The 21,982-nt window shown below is 40.9% G+C and overlaps 1 protein-coding gene across 1 annotated transcript in view; it reads left to right on the top strand.

Moving 5' to 3' along the window:
- The first annotated feature begins 208 nt into the window (after positions 1 to 208).
- slco3a1a (solute carrier organic anion transporter family member 3A1a) overlaps positions 209 to 21,982 on the top strand; it is a 37,305-nt gene continuing 15,531 nt past the window's right edge. The window contains exons 1-2 of the mRNA XM_067589713.1: positions 209 to 882; positions 6,499 to 6,955. Of these exons, the coding sequence (XP_067445814.1) occupies positions 724 to 882; positions 6,499 to 6,955 (616 nt within the window). The 5' untranslated portion in view covers positions 209 to 723. The remainder of the gene's footprint in view (positions 883 to 6,498; positions 6,956 to 21,982) is intronic.

Here is a 21,982-nt window from a genome sequence, read left to right as displayed (position 1 = left end):
TAACTTGTATTATTTGATTATGAAAATAATCGTGGAGGGTCTTAGTAGCCAATCCCTATAGATTTATGGTGGGAAAATTATAGATCAGAAAACATCAGCAAGTCACTTTAAACTCGCACCACACACACACACACACACACACACCCCACAGGAGTGCTGTAGTGATTTTTCAAAGTTGAGCAGACTTGCTGCTGCTGCTGCACAGCGCCTCTAGGGTCGGAGGAGCAGAGCAGAGAGAGGTGGGAGCGCAGAAGCAGAGAGCAGTCATTGTGCGTGAAGGACCATGACAGACTGGAGCATGTAAGAGTTAGGAGGGAAGATGAAGCCTGTGAGCAAAATCTTCCTCTTCAGCTAAAAACCACAAACCAAAACCCGCGACGGAAACATGCGATTTGACGCAGATCTACGCGCCCGTGCTCCACTCGTGCCTTCGCAAACACCTTCAGGGAGTTCACATGTTCCAGCGCGTCGACGAGGAGCCAATGTTTGAGTGCAGACGACCCGGCAGAGCCCCGCGGAGTTTGGATGTGTGTGTTTCTTAGCTTGTCAGATGTAAGAAGACAAAAATAATTGAATCAAGATAAACAGCGACAAGGAGCACCGCGAATGTAGTCTTCAGGGGGGAAAGCGAAACACTGAACCTGCCGGTGTCTTCCTGCGGTCTTCCTGCTGTGTGTTTCGGGGTTTTTATTCCTCGCAGAGCTGTGGTTGAAGTGAGGGAGGATGCAGGTGAAGAAGCACCGAGAGTCGGACCGGAGCAGCGGGGACATGCTGGAAGGAGACGGCCTCCGTAAAAACTCCTCATGCTTCTCCAATATCAAGGTGTTCTTGGTAGCGGAATGCGCCCTCATGTTGGCACAGGGCACCGTCGGAGCATACCTGGTGAGTGCAACACAACCCATGCAAATGGGCTCACAGCACCTGCACTACACTCCTCAGCTACTGTAGGTCATATTTTTGTTATCCGGTTCTCGGCTTTGCATTTGGGGTTTCAGCTGCTCTGCACGCCGTGGACTAAATAACGTGCAACAGAGCAAAGATATGAGATAGAAATATGAGATAGAAAGCTGTCTTCTGCAGAGAAAAGTACAACCTTTAGGCTGCTAAACTGCTCCTGTCACTGCTTATCAGTATTTTAGAAAATATCCTGCTACATGTGTGACATTTATGTCTAATTTGTTGTTATAATCACAACACAAATTGAACCCATTTTCATCAACCATGTAGTAACCAGTGTTTGACTTGTAAGCTCTGGTTTTAATAGAGGTGGCACTAATAACAACAGTTTTATAATATTTTATGGAAGGCAGCAGTTGACTGTTTTTACCCAAAATGTCATTCAAGGTCAAGATCCAAACCTATCCCTCCTATTTCCTATTTCTAGTTTGACTCATCCTTTCACTTTTACTATTGCATAATGATGATAGTTTTTAAGATTTTAAACACATCCTGTCTACTGTTTAAAACCCAGAAACATTTTAATGATGCTGTAGCAATGAACACAGCCTGAAAGCATGCAGGGACTTTTACATAGATTTTTGTTGGACAAAACTTCCTGAAGTGCTCCAAAATATTCCTCAAAAGCATCCCAGAGGACCTCCAGAGCCCCCAGGCCACCGCTGTGAACTTTTAGTTTCAGCATTAGCAATGTTTATTCTCCAGAAATCCATGTTTCCTCTACGCTCAGTTGCATTTAATAGACTAAACTCTAAATGCCTTGGCCATATTTGGAGTGGAACATGTTATCTTCTCCGTTAGCGGACCTGCTAAGCATCAAGGATCCTGCAGCTTAGAGCACAGTGGTGCCACTCAGAGTCAGTTACTGTATGATGATGATTTCCTAAACAAGACGTTCTTCCTCTTTATCGTTTATTTTAGAGGTACAATACAGCTATTATTACAATTGTTCTGCTTTTTTTTCATAGTTTTGGACACCTGTTCAAACACATCAGTTTAAACAATAAACCTGGAGCTTCAGGTGAGATTTGGGATCATTTGCGTAGACAAACATACGAGTCTCTCTGTTCTCTTGTTCGTCAACACAACAGCTCATTTAGAGGGAGCTTTATTTACACGGAGAGGACATTAGGTACCTCCTTCAGTGGCAATCTGGTGAACTGTTGTCGACCTACGTGAGCTACTGTGGTGTCTCTGATTGGATGATGGGACTTAAGAGTATCCGCTGGAAGTGGAGGGACAAAACTCAACTATCGTGGCCCCCTTTACTTTCTGTGAGCTGATTACAGTCCAAGACACTTAGCAACATGCTGGGAGTCCTGATTTAGCAGAGTGAATACGTAGTCAGATACCACAAGAGTACAGTTTTGAGTACATCACTGTTACCTGTTTTCATTTTCTTTTTCTCCGCTCTCATGAATTCACTTTGCTATTTTTACAGTTTTTTTTATGTTCATTTAAGTGAATTAATGGCATTTCTATTGTGTATCTCAAGTAAATGAACTATTCTGTTCAGCAGTTGTTGAATTACTCTAATGGACATTTTTCATCTTAGTCACAGAAGGTATAACATGAGAGATCGATTATATTCCCTGTTAACAAGCAAGACATTATTGTATAGTTATAAAGCTGCGTAGATAAAAGTTGTATGTGGGGCTGAAATGATTAATCAATCGATTGAGAGAAAATTAATCTACAACTGTTATGATAATCGATTAAATGTCTCAGTCATTTTTCATGCTAAAAGGGCAAACGTTCCCTGGCTGCAGCTTCTCAAATGAAAAGATTTGCAGCTGTTTTTAGTAGCAAAGTTGAGTTTTGTGCAGATTGTTGGATGATACCACCTATGGTTCTTGGAAAGTATAACAGGTATTTTTCACTGTTTTCTGACATTTTATAGATTAAATGGCTAATCAGTAATGAAAATCATGGTTAGTTTTAGCCCCAGCTGGGGAAGAACAATCCTGAAATACTTGAACTTCATTTCACTGATCTCAGAGCCATCATGTGTGAACTGATAACTTGATAAGGTCATCCAGGTCCTACACACTTCACACTTCAGTTGTTCAAGCTGTCTTGTTTTATCTCATTAAAAGCTACAAGAACAAGTGTGTTTATGCACTCATGAATATTTTGTGTGACTGCTTTTTGACATCATGTACCAAAAGAGGCTGTACACTCATGCATCCTGTCACTAATACTACCTGACGCCTACATCTCTGCTGTTAATTCCAGCTGATTGTAATTGTAGGAGATAATACTATACATTAAACCCTGGTGTGTCACTTTGCAACTTCTGCAGCATCTGGGGGTGTAAGCTCTGTTGGTTGTAGTAACACCTCCCTGATAAGAACCAAATCTGACACTCCAGAGCTCGAGCTGCAAAGTGTGACTAACACCTGAACCTGAACTCTGTTCGTCTCAGCTGAGCAAACCTGTCAAACTCTGGTCGGTCGCACTGAATCAGCCGAATATTTGAAGGAAGGAGAAGCCCAAACAAAACATTATTGTCACCTTTAAAGTATGTTAAATCTCAGTAATAACAGCTATGTTCAGTTAAATCACAGGTATTTGCTCAGATATTATCCATTTAGTCAGTTTTATCGATTCATTACGTCAGTTTATCCTCAGATGTCAAATAATTCAGTTTTATTTCAGGTTGACGCAGACATAAATCAAAAAATATAACACCTGGGTTATTTATTATTACTCTGACGCTTTCTTCGTTAAATAGTGCAGAGGTGTAGCCATTTACAGACTACCTAACGTCAGGTGCCTCTGAGAAAGTGGTAAATGTTTACAAATCCAGAGTGACAAACAGTCAGAAGTTGGTTTCACGGATCAGTAAATAGAAAATGTATTCAAAATCCACTCTGGTGTATGTCAGGCATGTTTGGAGCACACTCATGCATGAGCTAAAAAGGATGAAAATGTGTTAACTTTGCTCGTTTACTCATAAAATAAGGATACAAGATAACGATTAATGGTTTTAATAAGGAGGAAATATGTTGTGTGCCATTGGCTAACACTGTAGTTGTCGCTTCTTTTAGACACCAATTAAAATACTCTTAAAAACAGCTTATTCGGAGCAGTTAAAGTACCTTAAGTTAACCTTCAGTCAACCTTCAGTGGGTTACACCTCATAAAACAGAATGGAAATGATTCTAAATAGCCGAGGCCTCACTTATAAACAGCTGCCGTGCCTTCACAAATAGGACCATTTCAGCACTTTCACGTCAATCCTAAACCTTAATGTGCCGAAGTGAATGTCAGCATTGAGCAGCTTTTTCTGCCTGCTGATAATTCAGACTCTGTCAATGCAACCTGAAAAAAAAAAAAGTAAAAAGTAAAGCATTTTTTCTGTGGAAGTTTGGATCCTTTGTGCTCCCGCAAGACTCGTTCGTCTGTGAGGTAATGGGATGTCACAGAACTGGATGAGGTTTGTTTTGTTGCCACGCAACAGATTGAACATTTCCACAGTTTGAGCTGCTACGAGGATAAAACGTGGCTGTGACCACTGACCGATATGCAATCCACTCTGTTTTTCCTATGTAATTTATTCTGGTTTTAATCCTCCTGGAAGGTTGCCTGTTTTAAGTCAGAGTGTAAGTGCGCAAACATGTTGAACCTGGAGACGAGAGCTTAACTCATCCAGAGTGTTTCCACTGCTGAACTGAAAGCAAAAGCTGTCAGTCACATCACTTGCTCGGAGCCTTCAGTAATGGGATGGGATCTGATTGGATTGGCTTTGCTCCCTGTCCAGCACACTGTCCAGCTAAAGCTAAAGCTATAGTGTCAACAGGTCATTCGGGCTTGGCGTCGTTTCTAAGAACCGGATGAGACAATGTTTGCGATCAGACCCCAGCCGGGCGGAGCAAGCCAGGCGTGAATGCAGCCCCGTCCACAGTGTGTTCACATTTGTGAGAAAGTGCCGCTCAAGGGGCAGAGACATCATGACTCATTCTGAACTTTTCCATCCACTCAGCTTCACTGAAGGACTCTGGCACGAACCGCTCCCAACAATCATCCTCCCTGAGCTTTGATCTTTAGCGAAGGAGTCGCTGCAGTGGTGTTCACAGCAGCTGCAGCAAAGACCTGCTGTCACTTCTGCTTCCAAGAAGTCACAGAAGAAGTGACTTTAAAAAAGTCACAACTTTTTTAAAAGCCCGACGACAAAGCAAACAGGCTCAGTAATGTTTGTCTTTGTCAACTGTGACACCTCCTCATCTGCTTGCCTAAATAATGCACATAAGGAAGGGTGTGATCAGGTTTATGACTGTTGTGAAGACCAGTTTTACAATCATATTTTCACAACAGGCATCTGGAGGGACTGAAAGGAACAAGGTTACTTCTCTACTTGTGTACAGATTTCAATGTTATAGAATAAAGTAAATAAAAAAGTGTCACTTTGTATAAATGACATATACGGGGACATCTTTAGAGCTTGTTAACCGCCACAGAGGTCAAATGTAGGTGATACATGCTGAATGCAGGTGACTGTAAAAACCACCGAAATATTTTCCTTTAGAAATACAGCAGTGTTCAATGTAGTACGTGACCTTTCACATGAAGAGAACGGTGTTTTACCTTCTAACAGTAGAAACTCTGTTATACTTCAGCATAACAGCTGCAATCCAAGGTAATTGTGTATATTAAATTGCCAAAATTGAGCATTTAATGGATAAAAAAATCTTCCAACAGCAAAACCACAAGTTGATTCATCCTGCAATGGAGTCACTTTTAGAAACATTTCAGAAAAGGATGTTTGTATTGACATTTTTTTAGAGCTCAGTCAAAACTCTTTAATAGAGCCGGTGGGGAATGGAAAATTTTTATGCCCTTTCAAAGACAGTTTGGGACAGATCTTAAAATAGCTTGATAACTGTATGAAGGTGACACTGTGGTTCACATGGAGCAGAGAGATCATTCCCACAAGCAAACATCCATGCTGCATTTTACAGCAGAGTCATGATGCTACGTATAATAAAGGCTTAACTTTGAAATGCTGCAGTTAACTACAAAGCTTCACTGTGTGAGAATAAATACCTCAGTCTTTAATCACTGACCTCTGAATCGCTGCATCAAAACAAACAAAAAAAAAACCTGAACAGGGCTTAAACAACCATGTACTGCATTTGCTTCAGCTGGAAGTTTCTGGTAGGCTGTGACTCTTCTGTGGATGACAGCTGCTAAAATAGAGAGAAGCTTGTGGAAGTAAATGTTGCTGTGCCCGGCTAATCAGAAACAGAGGCCTGTTGGCAGGGAGGAGCCACAGTGTGGAACGTCTGAACAGCTTGTTATGCAGGATATTCCAATGGAAAGACACAGTTTAAAATGGCGTGACTGATGATGAAAACATGCATGACTAAAAGAATCAAATGTAGAGAAATGCTTAAGATGCACTGATGGTGAATTTTCTCATCCAGTTGGTGACATGGGATTCCCACATCCCTGGTTTTGTATTTGTGCCACATTTTTTTGCATTTTCCAGCATCATTCCTTTGACCCTGGTTTAATTTTGTGTCCTGCTGTTGTTTTCAGGTGAGCGTGCTGACCACCCTGGAGCGGCGGTTCAACCTGCAAAGTGCTGATGTAGGGGTGATAGCCAGCAGCTTTGAGATAGGCAACCTGGCGCTGATTCTGTTCGTCAGCTACTTTGGGGCCAAAGCACATCGGCCACGTCTGATTGGCTGCGGGGGCATCGTCATGGCGCTTGGCGCCCTTCTCTCAGCTCTCCCCGAGTTTCTAACAAATCAGTATGAAATAGGGGAAACGTGGAGGACTGATGCGGGTCGGGATGTGTGCTCCAACACCAGCAAGGAAGAAACCGAAAATGCAGAGAAGGCCGTGTGCGCCAACAAGGCCAGCACTAACATGATGTACCTGCTGCTGATCGGAGCCCAGGTCCTACTGGGGATCGGAGCCACGCCGGTGCAGCCCCTGGGGGTGTCCTACATCGATGATCATGTGAAGAAGAAAGACTCCTCACTCTATATAGGTGAGAAATACTCATAATGTTGTGCAAACAAAAATGTTAGAAATGCAGATATCACCTAATCTATTGGAACAAAAAGGCAGAAATTGAAGACAGATTGCCAAAGAGATTGCTAAAGGCCGCTGTTGAAGGCTGAATGCAGTTACTGTTTAAGATAAGCAGTGTTCAAGGAAAAAGATGATTATCACACTGGAAATTAAAACTCTATTTGCTGCAGCACACTGATTTCCCAAGGCAACTAAAACTGGAATAGCAGAAACTCCATCATGAACGTGTTCATTGCCATCAGGTGTGATATTTGCATAGTATGAGTCAACACAGTATGTATTTACCAGCTCTTCTGCTGCACAGCATCTCCCCGTACTCCAAGCACAGGCCTGTCCATGTAAGTTGCCAGGTGAGCAGATCTTGGAGCTTTTTAATCTCCATTATGGTGTTTTCAGTGGCGTGGAGGCGGGTTAAATGTCTCTGCTCCGCTCAGTCCTCTCTCAAAAGCAAGATGCTGCTGATGCGGCTCTTCGAGGTTTAAAGGTGCATTCAAAGTGCTTTCTGTGCAAAATTCAGAATACGCAATGGCTGTTTAGGGATATGTATTTGCTCTGATGTATATTTTTTCTACTGTGGTGTATAGACGGTAGCTTAAACTCTTTGCATAAAATGCTGTGGTGGCCATACTACAGCTTTTCTGTGAATTTATATCAAATAATTCAAATTTTACAGGCAGCACTAGCCGATGAGACTGACTGAAATTAGACATACGTTTGCTTTGAAGGCCAGCAGTTGACGAAAACAAAATTTAGAGCAATATTTAGACATTTAGAGGTGAAGACTGTGTGCATTCCTGCATGTCAAACCTTTCTGCTTTAAATTTGATGGCATTAAGAGCAAAGTTACCTGTGAACCGCAGCCACAAATCCACATAATAGTGTGTGTCCTTGTTTTGACGGGGACCTGCCTGTAATTTGTTGTCCAGACTAGCACATCAGCCTTTGATGGAGTAGATGAGATGTGTCTGCATAGTGCGAGCTGTTTGTTATCAGTGTGGAGCAGAGACAATGAGAGCCTGAATGGAGGATGAGTTCAGGCTGGCACACACCCTTTCTGAAACATTCACACAGCAGTGTGCTGTTTGGCTGCCTTTTGTCACTCAAATACAGATGTGACCTGCGAACAAAGGCAGCTGTGTGCTCTGTAATCTCAAGCCCAAAGCAGATTTTCTTAATTGCCATTCGTTGTGTTTATTTGTCCTGAACATGAGCTGTTCTACAAAAAACACCTCAAGCTTTGTGTGAAACAATAAAGACCCTGAAAAAAGTACCACAAAAGGCTTTGACATCTTGGCACCACCACGATGGCTTGTTCACAGTTTACGGTGGGAAGTGGACCGGGAGTGATTGAAGTTTGGCAGGCGCTTGGCTCTGTCCTCCTCTGATAAGCTTCAAGGAGAGTTGGAGGAAAAACAAGCGGTGAGCAGCGAGGAACAATGTGGTATTGAGTTGTGCTCAGCTGATCGTCCTAATCCTTCTGCTGCAGGCATGTCATGTGCCCCCAGCTGCATGAATGGAGTAGATTGTGTGAAATTCTGTGAGATTTCCTTTCACATACTGATAATACATTTGGATTATTCATCAGTGTACGTCAACAAATTCACATTGTTCGAGCAGGGACACAAAGTTGTGTTTTCAAAACACTTTTTTAGTTGCCAAATATTTATTTCCTGTAGGTTTTGCGCAATTTCTGTAGGCACGGCGTTTACTTAAGTCTTGTATTTCGTTTTGTTCATTCACTACAAACAGAACTGTGAATAAATCCCATATTATCACGTGAACATCATAAGATTGCCTGATTTAAGATAAGATAAATGAATCTTTATTATGGGGTTTTCAGGACATGAAAGTAAAAATGTTGTTTTGGCTCTACAGAGACAGGGAATTTAGGGGTGGTTTGGAAAAGCAGTTAGAGAGAAGAAAACACCTGTAGAGTCTGAAAGTAGCATGTCTCTCACAACAGCTGCACACAGATGTGAAAGAACACGTAGAGTAAAACTTCCTCTGCTACCATTGTGCTTTCTCACACTGCCAAAATACAGGTGCACGTCTGTTACGTGTTGTTTGGCACGTGAACTCTTTCTCAGCTTAGGGTGTTGTGGTCTTTTCACACACTTGAATGAGAAACAGGATTTAAAGCGAAGCACTTCACTGTTATTTTTTGTTTCACCTCAATTATTTAATATGACATAATTTCAGTGTCAGCACAAGGTGGAAAACATCATGATTAGCCCTGATTCATGACACATGACACCAAGTGTGATTTTTTTTTTTTTCCCTCACCACCACAACTGTTGCTTGCTCCTGTTGTCAAGGCATATTTTCGCCCCTGTGATGTGCTATTGTTAAAATTAGAGTGTGAGTTAAATGGCCAGGTGAAAATCTTCAACATAGGCAGGTCCCGCCTTGCAGGGAGAGCTGAGCAGGGAGGCCTGGAGAAGAGCCATAATTACAGAGTGAGGCAGGAATGCCAACCAGCCAGCCATGAGGTGGGTCTGAGTGGGCCGGGACGCACATGCATACCACATAGGCCTGTGAAAAACAACTCCTCCAGAGGCTCCGGCGGCCTGCTTTTGCAGTGCGTACTGCAGCAGACGTGGCTTACTGCTGTTTAGACAACAGTAAAACACACTCAAGCAAAGTCTGCCGTGACTCTGTCTTCAGAGACGTTTTTGGCTCTTGCTGTTTGTTGTCATTGTTGAGATTTTTTTGGGGGGGAGAGCTTGTATTGTTAAGTGCTACAAGTTCTTCTTAAAAGGAAGTACTTCTCAAGGAACCGGTCTGAATGCCATTACCACTGCCGTCAGACTTCAAAAGATGAACACTGCTTGTATTTGGGATCGTGTTGTTTTGTTTTGTTTCCCCGAGTCTGGACGTAGGCACTCGTCTCTGGCCAAAGGAAATAAATATGATTGGACAGATTGCGTCAACAGGATCTCCATTCCCACTGCTCTATGACCTTTCACTATCCACTGCTAATTCTGGCTCTTCCCACAGGACCCCTGACTACAAAAATATACTGTACAGGACACACAGAGAGGGTTTTAGAGCTAACGTCATGTCATACAGCACAATCTCCACCCAGCTGCCTCTCCAGGTTTCAGAAGCTTTTAAACAGCCTGGGATTTCTTCATTAAACTATAATGTACAGTCTGTAGTGCCTGGCATATACACATGTGAGGGGACTAAAAAGGATGACATTAATTAATTCATCAATGTCATGCCTTTTTATGTAATATCCCAAAGATGTGGACATGTGGACGTCGCTTGTTGCATAATAACTATAAGAAATGTATGATCAGTTTCAAAAGCACTGATGGAGAAGAGGCTAGAAGTGCAATTCTCCAAAAGCGCTTCTTCAGCTGGCAAAAGTCTCTCTGAAGTTGTTATAAATAAGTTTATAGTCCAACTGAAATTAACCCCATAAATCACGTGTCCTGTGCTCACTTTTGAGGAAAGATGAGTCTACAGCTAGCAGCTCTGTAAGGCTTAACGCTTACTAAGCTCCAAAACATCCAGAGAAGTTCGAATGGTGTTAAATGAATAGTGAATACATATTAGTGAATGACACAGGCTATCAGAAATGTGACGATAATGGTACTTGGTAGTCTATTGTGTGTAATATTCTGAATAAACTGATGTAAAATATTATGCGTGACAACCTTATGAGTCGTTTATCCTCCTCCATTGCATTAATGTATCCAATTGGCTCTGCTGACGTCGCAGATATTCATATGCTGCCTGCCAGAATAAGAGTTTCTCACAGTCAGCCATGTCAATTGTTTGCATTTGACGCTGTGAGATGTGGAACGCTCCGAACTCGGAGGACAGAATTTTCAACCGGGAAATTTCCGACCTCCGACTTGCATGAAACGCAGCGTTACATGCTGATGTTTAGCAGGTACAACGTTCACCAGGTTCACTGTGTTGGTTTAGCGTGTTAGCATGCTAACATTTGCTAATTAGCTCTAAAGTACAGGCTGATGGGAATGTAATGTAGTTTTGCAGGTATTTGGTTTTAAAAGTCAAAGGATCAACAAAGTCATCAGGATTCCTCTTGTGGGCACCGTGAATGTCTGAACAAGTTCTGATGCTAATCCATCAAATAAATGTTTGGATATTTCTATCTGGACCAAAGTGGTGGACTGACCAACCCACATGCCTAGAGCCCTGCCACTAAATAAAACAATACCCAAAAGTTCGATTGATATTATATATTTATTGTTTCCATGATGGCGCCCCCCATCTTTGCTTCAGAGAACATCTTCGCTTATACCCAGTTAAGTTAGTTCATTTTTTAACATCTTGGCTGATGGTGACACAGCAGCCATTTACACAAAGAGCACTGACTTTGAAAAAACAACCCTAATGTCTCCTCCTTATATACAAACAAGTCTAGTCTTGTTTGCATGCGAGCTAATTAACTTGTCAGCTGTGGCACTTTGAACAGCTTAAAGACATACCTGCTAGTCTCAAGATTGCTCCATGTTGATGCTAAATTCAATACCAAAGCAAACGAAACCTGTCTTTTACTTGTAAGCTACTGTTTGTTTACATTGTGTCTCAGTTCTCTGCCGGCTCAGCTGTCAATCAAACACCAGTGTACACCAGCTCACCTTAAAGGCCTGAAGACTAAAGTAGCATTACTGATACATATAGTACATACACGCTGATACCTCATTCATTCATTTTGATAATAAATAAATATTACAAGTGCATCACTTTGATATGATTTTTGACCGCAATAAGGGATTACTAAATATGATTTGAGTTGCCTTTACGGCTTCATGCAGCAATGACAGACAGCAGTCACAGTATCCATCAGTGCAACAGCCGAGAGTATGAAGTGCCTTTGAGTTTTACTGATGAACACAAGCCCATCTCTCTCTCTCTCTCTCTTTCTCTTGCTTGCTCTCATATGCACAGCCAAACTACCAAACTAGGAATGACAGACTGGCGACTAGCTTTGGGCAAACACAAAGGTCCCTTTTTTCCATTGTGGCCTGAGACAAGATAACTGCCTCTACCTGGAGCATAAAAGTCTAAAGAATTTGCCTCTCATATCTTTGTATTTTGCTGCCAACCACTGGTTTATATTTCATTTCCAGGCCTGTCTTCCACCACACCTACTGCATATTTCTTCAAATCTACAGATTCTAGCAATTTGCTAATGACATATTTCACCACTTTGTGTTCACTTCAGCTCTGGGGTATAAATTTAGCTTCAGGTTTGTTAGGAAAACCGATGGCAGTAGTCGCTGTGACAAAGGTCTCAGAGGGATCCTCGAGAGACTTGTCAACATTCCTGCTCAAATGCTCTGACTCCAAACAGTTGCTGCAGTAGGGCGTTTATATAAGCTACTTAAACTCGGCGTACGTTAATGTCATCTTGAAGGATTAGATTCTAAATGGGTTTTTCCGTCCCTGCCATAAGCTGCATGCTGAGTTTGCCTAGCAACACCAGTTTGTTTTATCTCAAGATGATAAACGGCGTTGCAGTGAACGTTCATCAGGCAGCTGCTGCTCCTCTGCATCTCTGTGATGAACTGTGTGGGTTTGTCTTTCCTTCATGTGTGGCAGGACGATCAGTAGTACACTGTACTATGTGCTAAATGACCCAGAAGTGTGCTTACATTACCCTGCAGACCTGGACGCCGTGGCTGCAGCCTGCTCAGTTACCTCAGGCTGGTCCTGGAGGGTAGAGAGGGCAGCAAACATGAGATTATCCAACTGGTCAACAACATGCTGCTGCTGCCTCAAAGCTTATCAGCAATTATCCCCAAATACTCATGAGTATCACATCATGTAAAGTAGTCAGAAAGGAACTGAGCCAACATGTTCAGCATTTCACAGTCCTCCCTTTTCGGTAAATGGGAAATCATAGTGATTGATTAGTGACTATCCCAGATGAAAGTTTCATTAAATTTGAGCAGAGGGAGTTATTTGATTTTAGTCTGCTGTCTCTCCTCAAATCTAATAAGGTCATCTCTCAGTCCTGCCTGGTGATGAGGTAAAACATGCAGAGCAAATTTGTCCACTGTTAATATTTTTTAGATTTTTTTCAGTACCAGCTGTTTGGAGATTGAACGAACTGCCCGATGAGTTGTTTGTTTACGTGTAGATATGGTATGACTCGGATGGGACAGGGGAGGCAAATCTATCAGATGGTGTGAAATGAACCCAGATGGGTGTGGACTCGAAGTTGATTTTAACACCCTCAGATTTCCGCTGTGTCAGACCATGTAGTAGCCTCGTAGCAACTCATCATCTGAATCACCTCCCCCAGTCAATCTGCTGTTTTTGTGGGTTAGAATTGCAGCAACACTCTAATTATGCCAGTGCATGTTTTGCTGTGGAGTGTCGACAATCTGTCCGGTCATGTTTGTTGGATGTCTGGCTGGTCAGATCGTAAACACTCGAAAGTTTCACTAAATCTCCATTTATTAATTATTTAGTTTTTGACAACTTATATACAAGGGGAGCACCCAGACCTGTGTGTCCAAATTCTTATCTTAAGTGTTCCCTGAAGCAAAGATACAGTAGATAAAACATTTTTTCCTCCTTGTTTTACAACATTATACTTTACATATATGGGATCTTATCTGGGATTTTAAGTTCAGTTCTGTGGCTTTGAGAGACTGTCGCACCAAAAACGCACCAGAACAACATTTGTTTGTGTTCAAGTGAGGAAGCGCCCTAATGGTTACATGAATTATGATTCTTGTTATTTGGTAGCAAAGGAAGAAGAAGGAGGAGTCAGGGTCAACAACGGAGTACAAACACTGAGACAGTTTAGCATCTAACCAGAAGTGTGAAAGAAGCAATGTACATATGTATAATATATAAATAGAAAAAACAGTAAGGGTAGGTATGAATATGTTAAGATATATATATAGTATGAACTGCATTACCAGAATGAACAGTATGAACAGAGTGATATTAATATGCTAACATATATACAGTGTGAACACTAGTAACAGTAAATAAACACTATAGATAGTAGTATAAATATGAATACCCTGTAGAAGATATAACCAGTATAGACAGTGGTTTAAGTATGGTACAAATAATGAATAAATATGAATATACTGTAGGTCAGTTTTAAGCAGAATAAATATGAATATGAATAAATATGAACACTCTATGGGTCAGATATAAGCAGTATAAACAGTTGTATAAATTTGGATAGTAATAGTATGTTGTATATAATTGTAAATTCAATAGATTTTGGTTTGCTCTATTGGTCGGACAAAACAAGAAATCAACTTGTTGATGGGCTTTTTTCACTATTTTAGGATATTTTATAGACTAAACAATGAATCAAAACAGTAATGAATGAGTAATGAATTATGGTGACTGATTATTTAATAAGGGACTTTTCATATGTGCCAGATACTTTATTTAATCATATAATTCCTGAATGAATGAATGAATAATTCCCTCTGTGTTTGTGGCTGTAAAACACTGGTGAAACCTGTAACAGCAGCCTCTACTATCACTGCTTTAGTAAATGAAGCCACACAGCTGGATGTTCACCGGTTAACTGAGCAGAGTGAAACTGGTGGAAACACGGCAGCCTGTTGCCCACAAGGAGCCAAGAGCAGCTTTAAAGAAGCTGCTTCCTGTGAGTTTGACCTGTGCCCTGATGAACATTTCATTCCTCAGCTGGGCTGCCAAGGAACTGAGAAAGTTTGAATTTGGAAGGCAGTGAATTAGTCAGATGAAATGGATCGGCGTTGGATACCAGATATGGTTATGAGACTCTCCGGCACTCTAACCAGCTCCTGCAGAGCCGTATGCTGAAGCTTTTGGCTATTGCCATGTGCACTTCTTTTTTTTTCCAGCTGCCTGAATGGTGCTCCACGTAGCATCCTGCTGCAGCGTGGCCAGTACTTTGGCCTAAACGTGCTTGTTTCACCTTCCTCTCCATCATGAATCCCTGTGGCCTCAGTAAACCTCAACCACCACGCAGCCTTCTCAAGGCAATCTAGGTCAGGCTCTGTCACTGCTGATTAAAAAGGGGATTTTTTTTTTGTCATCCATTGGGGGAGGAGCGTGCAGATAAGAGGTGGGAGGAGACAGATCATAAACACAGCAGCATCAGCAAGCCGTTGCCACAGAAACGGCCAGTTGTTATGCTGTGTTTTGTACTATTGGATTGAGATGCTCAGTCCTTTCTCTGCTCCTGCTGTGTATGATGCAGCTGTCGCTCTGCTCGGCCTGATCTTCAAACCACACACACAGTTCAAACACACAGTTCAAACACACACAGAGGCTGCCGGTCAGCTCAGGTCTGAGACTCACCGAGCTCTTAACTGCTCATTTTTCAGGATTCATGCAGCTGACCTTGGACAAGGACTTTGCTCAGGAAATACAGATTCACGCTGCGCTTGTGGCTTTACCACAAATCCCGAGCCTCATTGATTGAGTGGTGTGTGTGCAAGTGGTTGCTCCATGGGCTCCTAGGATTACTCAGAAGCATGTTCAGCACTTAATCCCCATATCACTGATGGCGGAGAGAGAGGGATAACAGTGCCTAATTAAATGGACTCTGATCAATAGGTGGGCAGTTATTATAATTAACTGTTTGATTCAGTCTACTAGTATTTACTTACTCAGTGGACAAACACAAGCGAGTCTATCTGGCTTCACTCTGATCCCATCATGTTGTGCTCCATTTGTTAATGGATGAGTCAAAGCTTTTTCCTGCCACATTGTAGGTCGGGTTTTTTTTCGTTTATTGTTATAGAAACCTCAAATTGTCACTTTAAATTAAACTTTTAGTGGAATCACATTGTGATGATCATGTTGTGTCACAAAATTATGTTCTCCAAAGATTCTTAAATGGTTTATTAGTATGTTTTTCTTCATGTGTGAGAATAGTTTAGTTTGAGGCTGGATTTCCATTTAATACCAGTTCCTAGATTCACTAAAGCTCTGAGGGCAACCATTTTCACTCTTCTTCGGATCAGGTCTTCTTCAGCAGGCCGTTCCATTTTGAGCCGATTATGACCTTTGCCTCGAACTATTGGAATAAAATCAACTGCAGCTGATTTATATCAGATATCAGAGTCATGACTGCTCTTAATGTGCTCTCTTGCAAGCTGCTTTGGCTTGTAACTCCAACCAAACTGGGGGTAAAGTGCACCTTTAACATCAATTTGCATGCCAGCTAATCAGTCAGCTGCAGCACACTGAGCAGCTTAAAAACTTGCCTGCAAATGTTATTTCAGTCAGTTAAGATGCTAAATGTGGTCTTTATTCTTATTCTTTAATATCGCTGTTAACAAAACCTGTCTGTCTTTGACTTGTAAGCCACATTTACCTGCACATGTTGTTTATGTTGTGTCCCGGTACCCTCCTGGCTCAGCTGTCAATCAAACATATACATCAGCCCGCCCACTCAGAGGCTCAAAAGCTAAAGCAGCATTTCTGATATATCCTCCTTTATTTGAATGATAAAGACATAATAAGAAGAACTACTGACTAGTGACTGAACCAACTAATCCCTTCACATCAGTTTCAACACTCAGAATCTCTCAGTTAAACTTTCATGCAGACAAATAATTAAGTTTTTGACTTTTGAGATCAAATGTGCTGAATTGGAAGCAATAATTGAAGCAAGTGATTATTGAAAAAAGGTTTGAAAAACATAAGTAGGCTACACGTGTTATCTCAGCATGTCATATACTTATATTGCTTGTTTTATTTTCAGGTGGTAACAACAGGTTGTGTTGAGTAAGTAGGCCATAACATTCAAATTACAGCGCTTGTGCCTCAACACAACAGACAAAAGGTGATAATAGATCTCAAATGAATCTTTGAGTCCTACTTTTTTGTAACTTTAGTTCCTCAAATGTAGAAGCTGGCCCCAAACAGGTTTGATGAAGGAATCTGAAAACTATTAGAATCTTGAATTTTGGATTTGGAAAAAGATTAATTGCGCAGAACATCAATTTGTTTATTTCTGTGATTTTGCCAGAAATATCCTTTGGGTCTGTACTTCTTAGGCAACTTTTTACTCCCTGAAACAGCTCCCACATCTGGCCTGCCTCATCAATTCTCCTCTTCCTCAGGATACAGCACAATTAGTGCTCCATTATAATTGGAGGCAGACATGGTGCTGTACAATCGGCTGTATATTGTGCGCCTGCCTCTCACATGTTCCCGGAGAAACAGGCTGTTGGCATCTCTGTCGTGATAATTAGGCCAAGCCACCTGCTGAAGAAGCTGTTACCAGCTGCTGTCAAAGAGTCCCAAACCTCTCTGTGCTTCTTGCCTTCAATAGAGCAGCTGCGGCTCTCCAGTGGAGAGACGTAAGCACTCTGGTCTTGTGCCCTTTCTCCTCCATGCCTTCATCCTACCACCCAACTGCCCAACAATGGATACTGTGTGTGGCTCCGTCTCAGCCCCCAAGCAAACATCTGAAACAGGATCACAAACAGATCGCTGTAGCAGGGCACAACGACAGGGCTTTGCTCTGTTACATTAACTCCTACCCACCGTCTGTCCATCCTTCTCTCCCTCTGTCTCCCTCTGTCTCCCACTGACCCGGTGCTCGCAGAGTTGGCAGTCTGGCCGAGTCCTCTGAGCTTCCAACATCACATCAGTGCCCTGTTTGAAAACATGCCCGGTCTGTTTATGTAATCTTATGGCACAGAAAGACCGTCATTATTATTGTAACAGCAGTCGACGCTCGCATTACTGTAACATTTAAAAAAAATGCTAGCGATGCACAGCAAAAAGCTGGCAGTCACAGAAACAGTAAATTAAACGTCGAGCGTTATGATTACGGGTGCAGTATGCTGTCTGGTTGCTAACAATGAAGATCATCTCTTTAATTAGGAGTGTGGATTTAAATCCATAGGACATGACATAAAAACGAATGGACTTCAGTTGGAGCCAACTAATACTGATGCCATTTAGGTTAATGAGGGCTTTTACTGCTTCCTGGAATAGTTGGAGTGTGATGACATGAGGTTAATTGGACTCAAAGATTATGTTACAGCATGTCAGGTTAAAGAAGCCTAATGCCATAGACCTACAAGGTACAAGTAGAAGCTGATCACAGGCAGCATGAGCACAACACAAATACAAACATTGTTAAAGTAAGAAAGTTTATTTGACAAGAAAAGCAACAATATACCTCAACATGTGACGACAAGGCATTAAACAAACATGTTTTTTAGGGGTAAAATAATATAAGACTGTATAAGATTACAATATGATTTTGATGAAATACGATGATTGTTTTAATTATCATGTTTCTTTCTATAGCTCATTTTATAGCATTCAGAAAATCCTTAAAGGCCTTCACATCACTAAACATCCACACAGGTGTTTTTCACAGCAGACATTTTGATTTGTAACAGTAGGAAAAGCACAAGTGTTACTAATAACATTAACTCCATCATGTTAAAGTGTCCCAGTAAGTCATGACAATGAGACAGAGAGGCAGCGAACAGGATACCAGGACCCTGAAACTGAAGCAGCTAGATGGAATTCAGCCATCATTCATTTTATTATTCACACCTGTGCTTTACCTGGTGTGACGTGTTAAAATGTCTTCTGTGAAAAAAGGCCTTTCACATCTTCTCAGGACTGTGTTGATGTGCACGGACCGTGTTTGATTGACATCTCCCTGACTCTCCCGTTAGCTTCGCTGCACCTGTTCAATCAGGACAAATCACACCACTATCATCCCTATTAGTGCACGGAGTCTGGTGATGTCATGTAGTAACCTGCGTAGTTCAACCTACCTTCAACGCAATCATCAAATTAACTGAAAACACCTGTGTGAGTGTGCACATCATGTGTAATCATAACACTGCTTTTGATTATTGATTATTTTCATTATCAATTAATAATCTGCTGATTAGTTCCTCGATTATCCAATTAATCATTTTGGCAGAAAATAGTGAAAAATGCCTGTTACAACCTCTTAAAGTACAAAGTGAAGCCTTCAAATATCTTGTTTTGTCTGATTAACAGCCCAAATCCAAAAATATTGAGTTTACTGTCATGAATGACACAGAAAAAAGCTTCAAATCCTCACATTTGAGAAACAGCAACCGGCGAATATTTGATATTGTTGCTTAATAAATGACAAAAACGATTATTCGATTATCAGAATAGCTGGCAATTAACTTTTGTACAGTCGACTAATCGATTAATCGACTAATTGTTGCAGCTCTAGTCTTGAAATGACCTTTCACTGACAACATTGATGACCCAAAAACAGAGTACAGGCCAGATAATGTGTTTTTTATCAGTCTAATATTTATGCTCAAAACATTCTTATTGCTAGTTTCCACCTTTTGGGTTCTTGTGGACTATTGAAGCATTGAGCTCTTCATGAAGTCTAACAGAACAGTGTAGTTTGAGCTCAGATAGGCGTGTGAACCTTTCTTATCCTTTTACATGTCAAGATACTTTTTAAATAATCACTCCCGTTTTTTAAGTTCACTTATTTCATTTAAGCCTGTTAGTTGACTTGACTTGACCTTTTCACTTTCATTTATTATCTAATATTTATCCATAAGGAGACACACAGGATATGAACAGTGTGTTCTTTCGCCAAAGTTTAATATGATGGCTTCACTCTGTCTTATATAATGTAAGAGGGCAGGATGTGGATTTTTTTTTTTTTTTAAGATTAAAATAGCATTTATTTTCATGACAGGACTTCACTGTTAGAGCTCTGCTGTATATCTCACTCTATAAAACCTTTTTCTTCTCCCCGTCCCGCTGTAGTGTGTCTCACTTAAGTGATTTTTCTCTTTATTGTCATCCACAGAGTCATGAGATGTGGCAGCTCGGCTGTCGCAGCCCCTGAATTATAAAACAGGACAGAGATCTGTTGGGCACAGCACATCTTCACTCATTCTTAGACATTAAAAAGTTGGAATATGGGGAACAAATATGAAATGTGAAAGGATATTTGTTTTACTATTATTATTACACAAATGTGTGTGGTTTTATTTTAGTGTATGTTAGATTTATTGGGGTTTGTTGGGTTTTTCATCCATGTAGGGTCAGAAAATATACGACATTTTTAAGATTCTAACACATTCACACAGACAGAAAGATGTTTTAGTTGTTTTAGAAATCAAATATAAGCTCTGCTTTAAATATTAGTTTAAGTGGTGTTTCCTCATTACTATTTATAGTAAAAAAAGAAGTTTCATGTATCTGGCATCAGGAAGTGAAACTGTGTTGAATTATAGCAGATAATGTGGTAAATCAGAGGCTGCATGTACAGTTGGCTCAGTGAAAGTCACCTGATTGTCCTGTTGCTTTAAAATATCCCGCTATCAGCAGTCTAGACTCATATCAGCTCTTTGTTAAAATAGACGGCTGATATGAAGTAGTGAAGCCTTCAGCGAGGCCCGACGTTGACCTCCCATTTCAGGCCGTGACCTCTCAGAGGCTTAGATTGAGCCCGAGCTCGGCTTAACGTGGCAGGGTGTTGAGGGGAGGAAGAGAGCCGCTGAGAAGCTGGTGTGACGGCCGGCCGCAGCCCGGACGAAGCTCTGCAGTAACCCCACTGCTCATCCTCAAGGGTCAAAATGCTAATAGTTTTAAACGTGTCCTTAAGCTGCACTTTTTATATAGCGACCATATGGCGTCAGTGAAACCGTTTCTGCTCCGGTGCAAGTTTGAAGTTAACTAGATGAGAGGAAGTTGTTTTGATTTTGAGATAATAGCAAAAGAAAAAAATAAAGGTGTGCAGAGAGGTGGTTTCACATTTTAGATGATTTGACATAAGCAGAAGTTAAAGTAGGATGATCCTGATGTAATGGCATTTGAATGTGAGTTGAGAGCCTACTTTAAGCTTTGGCATGTTATTTAGGTCATGGCTGTGTAAAGTCACAGGGTTACTATAGGGTACAGCTCACCAGCACACCATCTCCGCTTGTTTTTTCACTCTGTGATTTACTCAGTGGCTTATGTTAAAACAATATAGGGCATATATGTGTATATATATATATATATATGAATACATTAAATACAGCTATTTAATATATTCATTTAGAGCTGCAATGATTAGTTTATCAATTAGTCAATTGAGAGAAAATTAACTGCAAATATTTCGGTTTAGTCATACTTTCAAGCAAAAATTACCAATATGCTTTTCAGCTTCTCAAATGTGATGATTTGATGTTTTTCTTTGTCTTATATCATTTTAAACTGAGTATCTTTGGGTTACATTGGGCTGTGGGGAAACTATAACGGGTATTTTTCACTGTTTTTTGACATTTTATAGATAAAATAAGAACTAATGTGATTATTTTCATCGTCAGTTAATCTGCTGATTATTTTCTGTACTAGTTGGTTTATCATTTAGTCTATTGAATGTCAGAACATAGAGAAAAATGTCCGTCACATGTCTTGTTTTATCTGACCAACAGTCCAAAAATAACTCAAAAATCTCAAAATGATTGATCCATTTTTGAAAAGTTGCCAATTAAATTTGTTCATCGACTAATTGATCAATCAACTAATTGTAATTTGAACGAAGCAGATTAATCAAGACAATAATCTACAAATCCAAAAAAATCATTAGTGACAGCCCCATAATAATTCATCTAATTAAAATTACAATCATACGTTTGTTCGTTAGGTCTTTCTATAGAATGAGACTCGATGCCTTCGGTATGAATAATGTTTTCCTTGACAACTGACGTTGACGTTGATACTAAAAGCCACTCAAGTGGGCTGGGGCTTCACTTCCTGGGGTGAAAGCTGCTGTCTAATGCTGTTAGCACTTATTTATGGTTCACTGAAAATTTGGTAGCCATTAATCTCCTCTGTACCTCATCAAAATAGACTTGACCTTAGAGGCGACTTTTGCATGACTTTTACCTGTTTGTTACTAATCCTGTCTGCATGAGGGGGGGGGGCTGCGTTTACATAACATCCATCTGCATAAACTGATGTCATACTCCCATCATGTCTGACACCAAATGTTTACAAAGTTTAA

Source organism: Thunnus thynnus, chromosome 5 (genome assembly GCF_963924715.1).
Source record: "Thunnus thynnus chromosome 5, fThuThy2.1, whole genome shotgun sequence".
NCBI classification, from domain to species: domain Eukaryota; kingdom Metazoa; phylum Chordata; class Actinopteri; order Scombriformes; family Scombridae; genus Thunnus; species Thunnus thynnus.
Note: the sequence above shows the minus strand (reverse complement) of the source record. Positions and strands in the feature narration are given on the sequence as shown.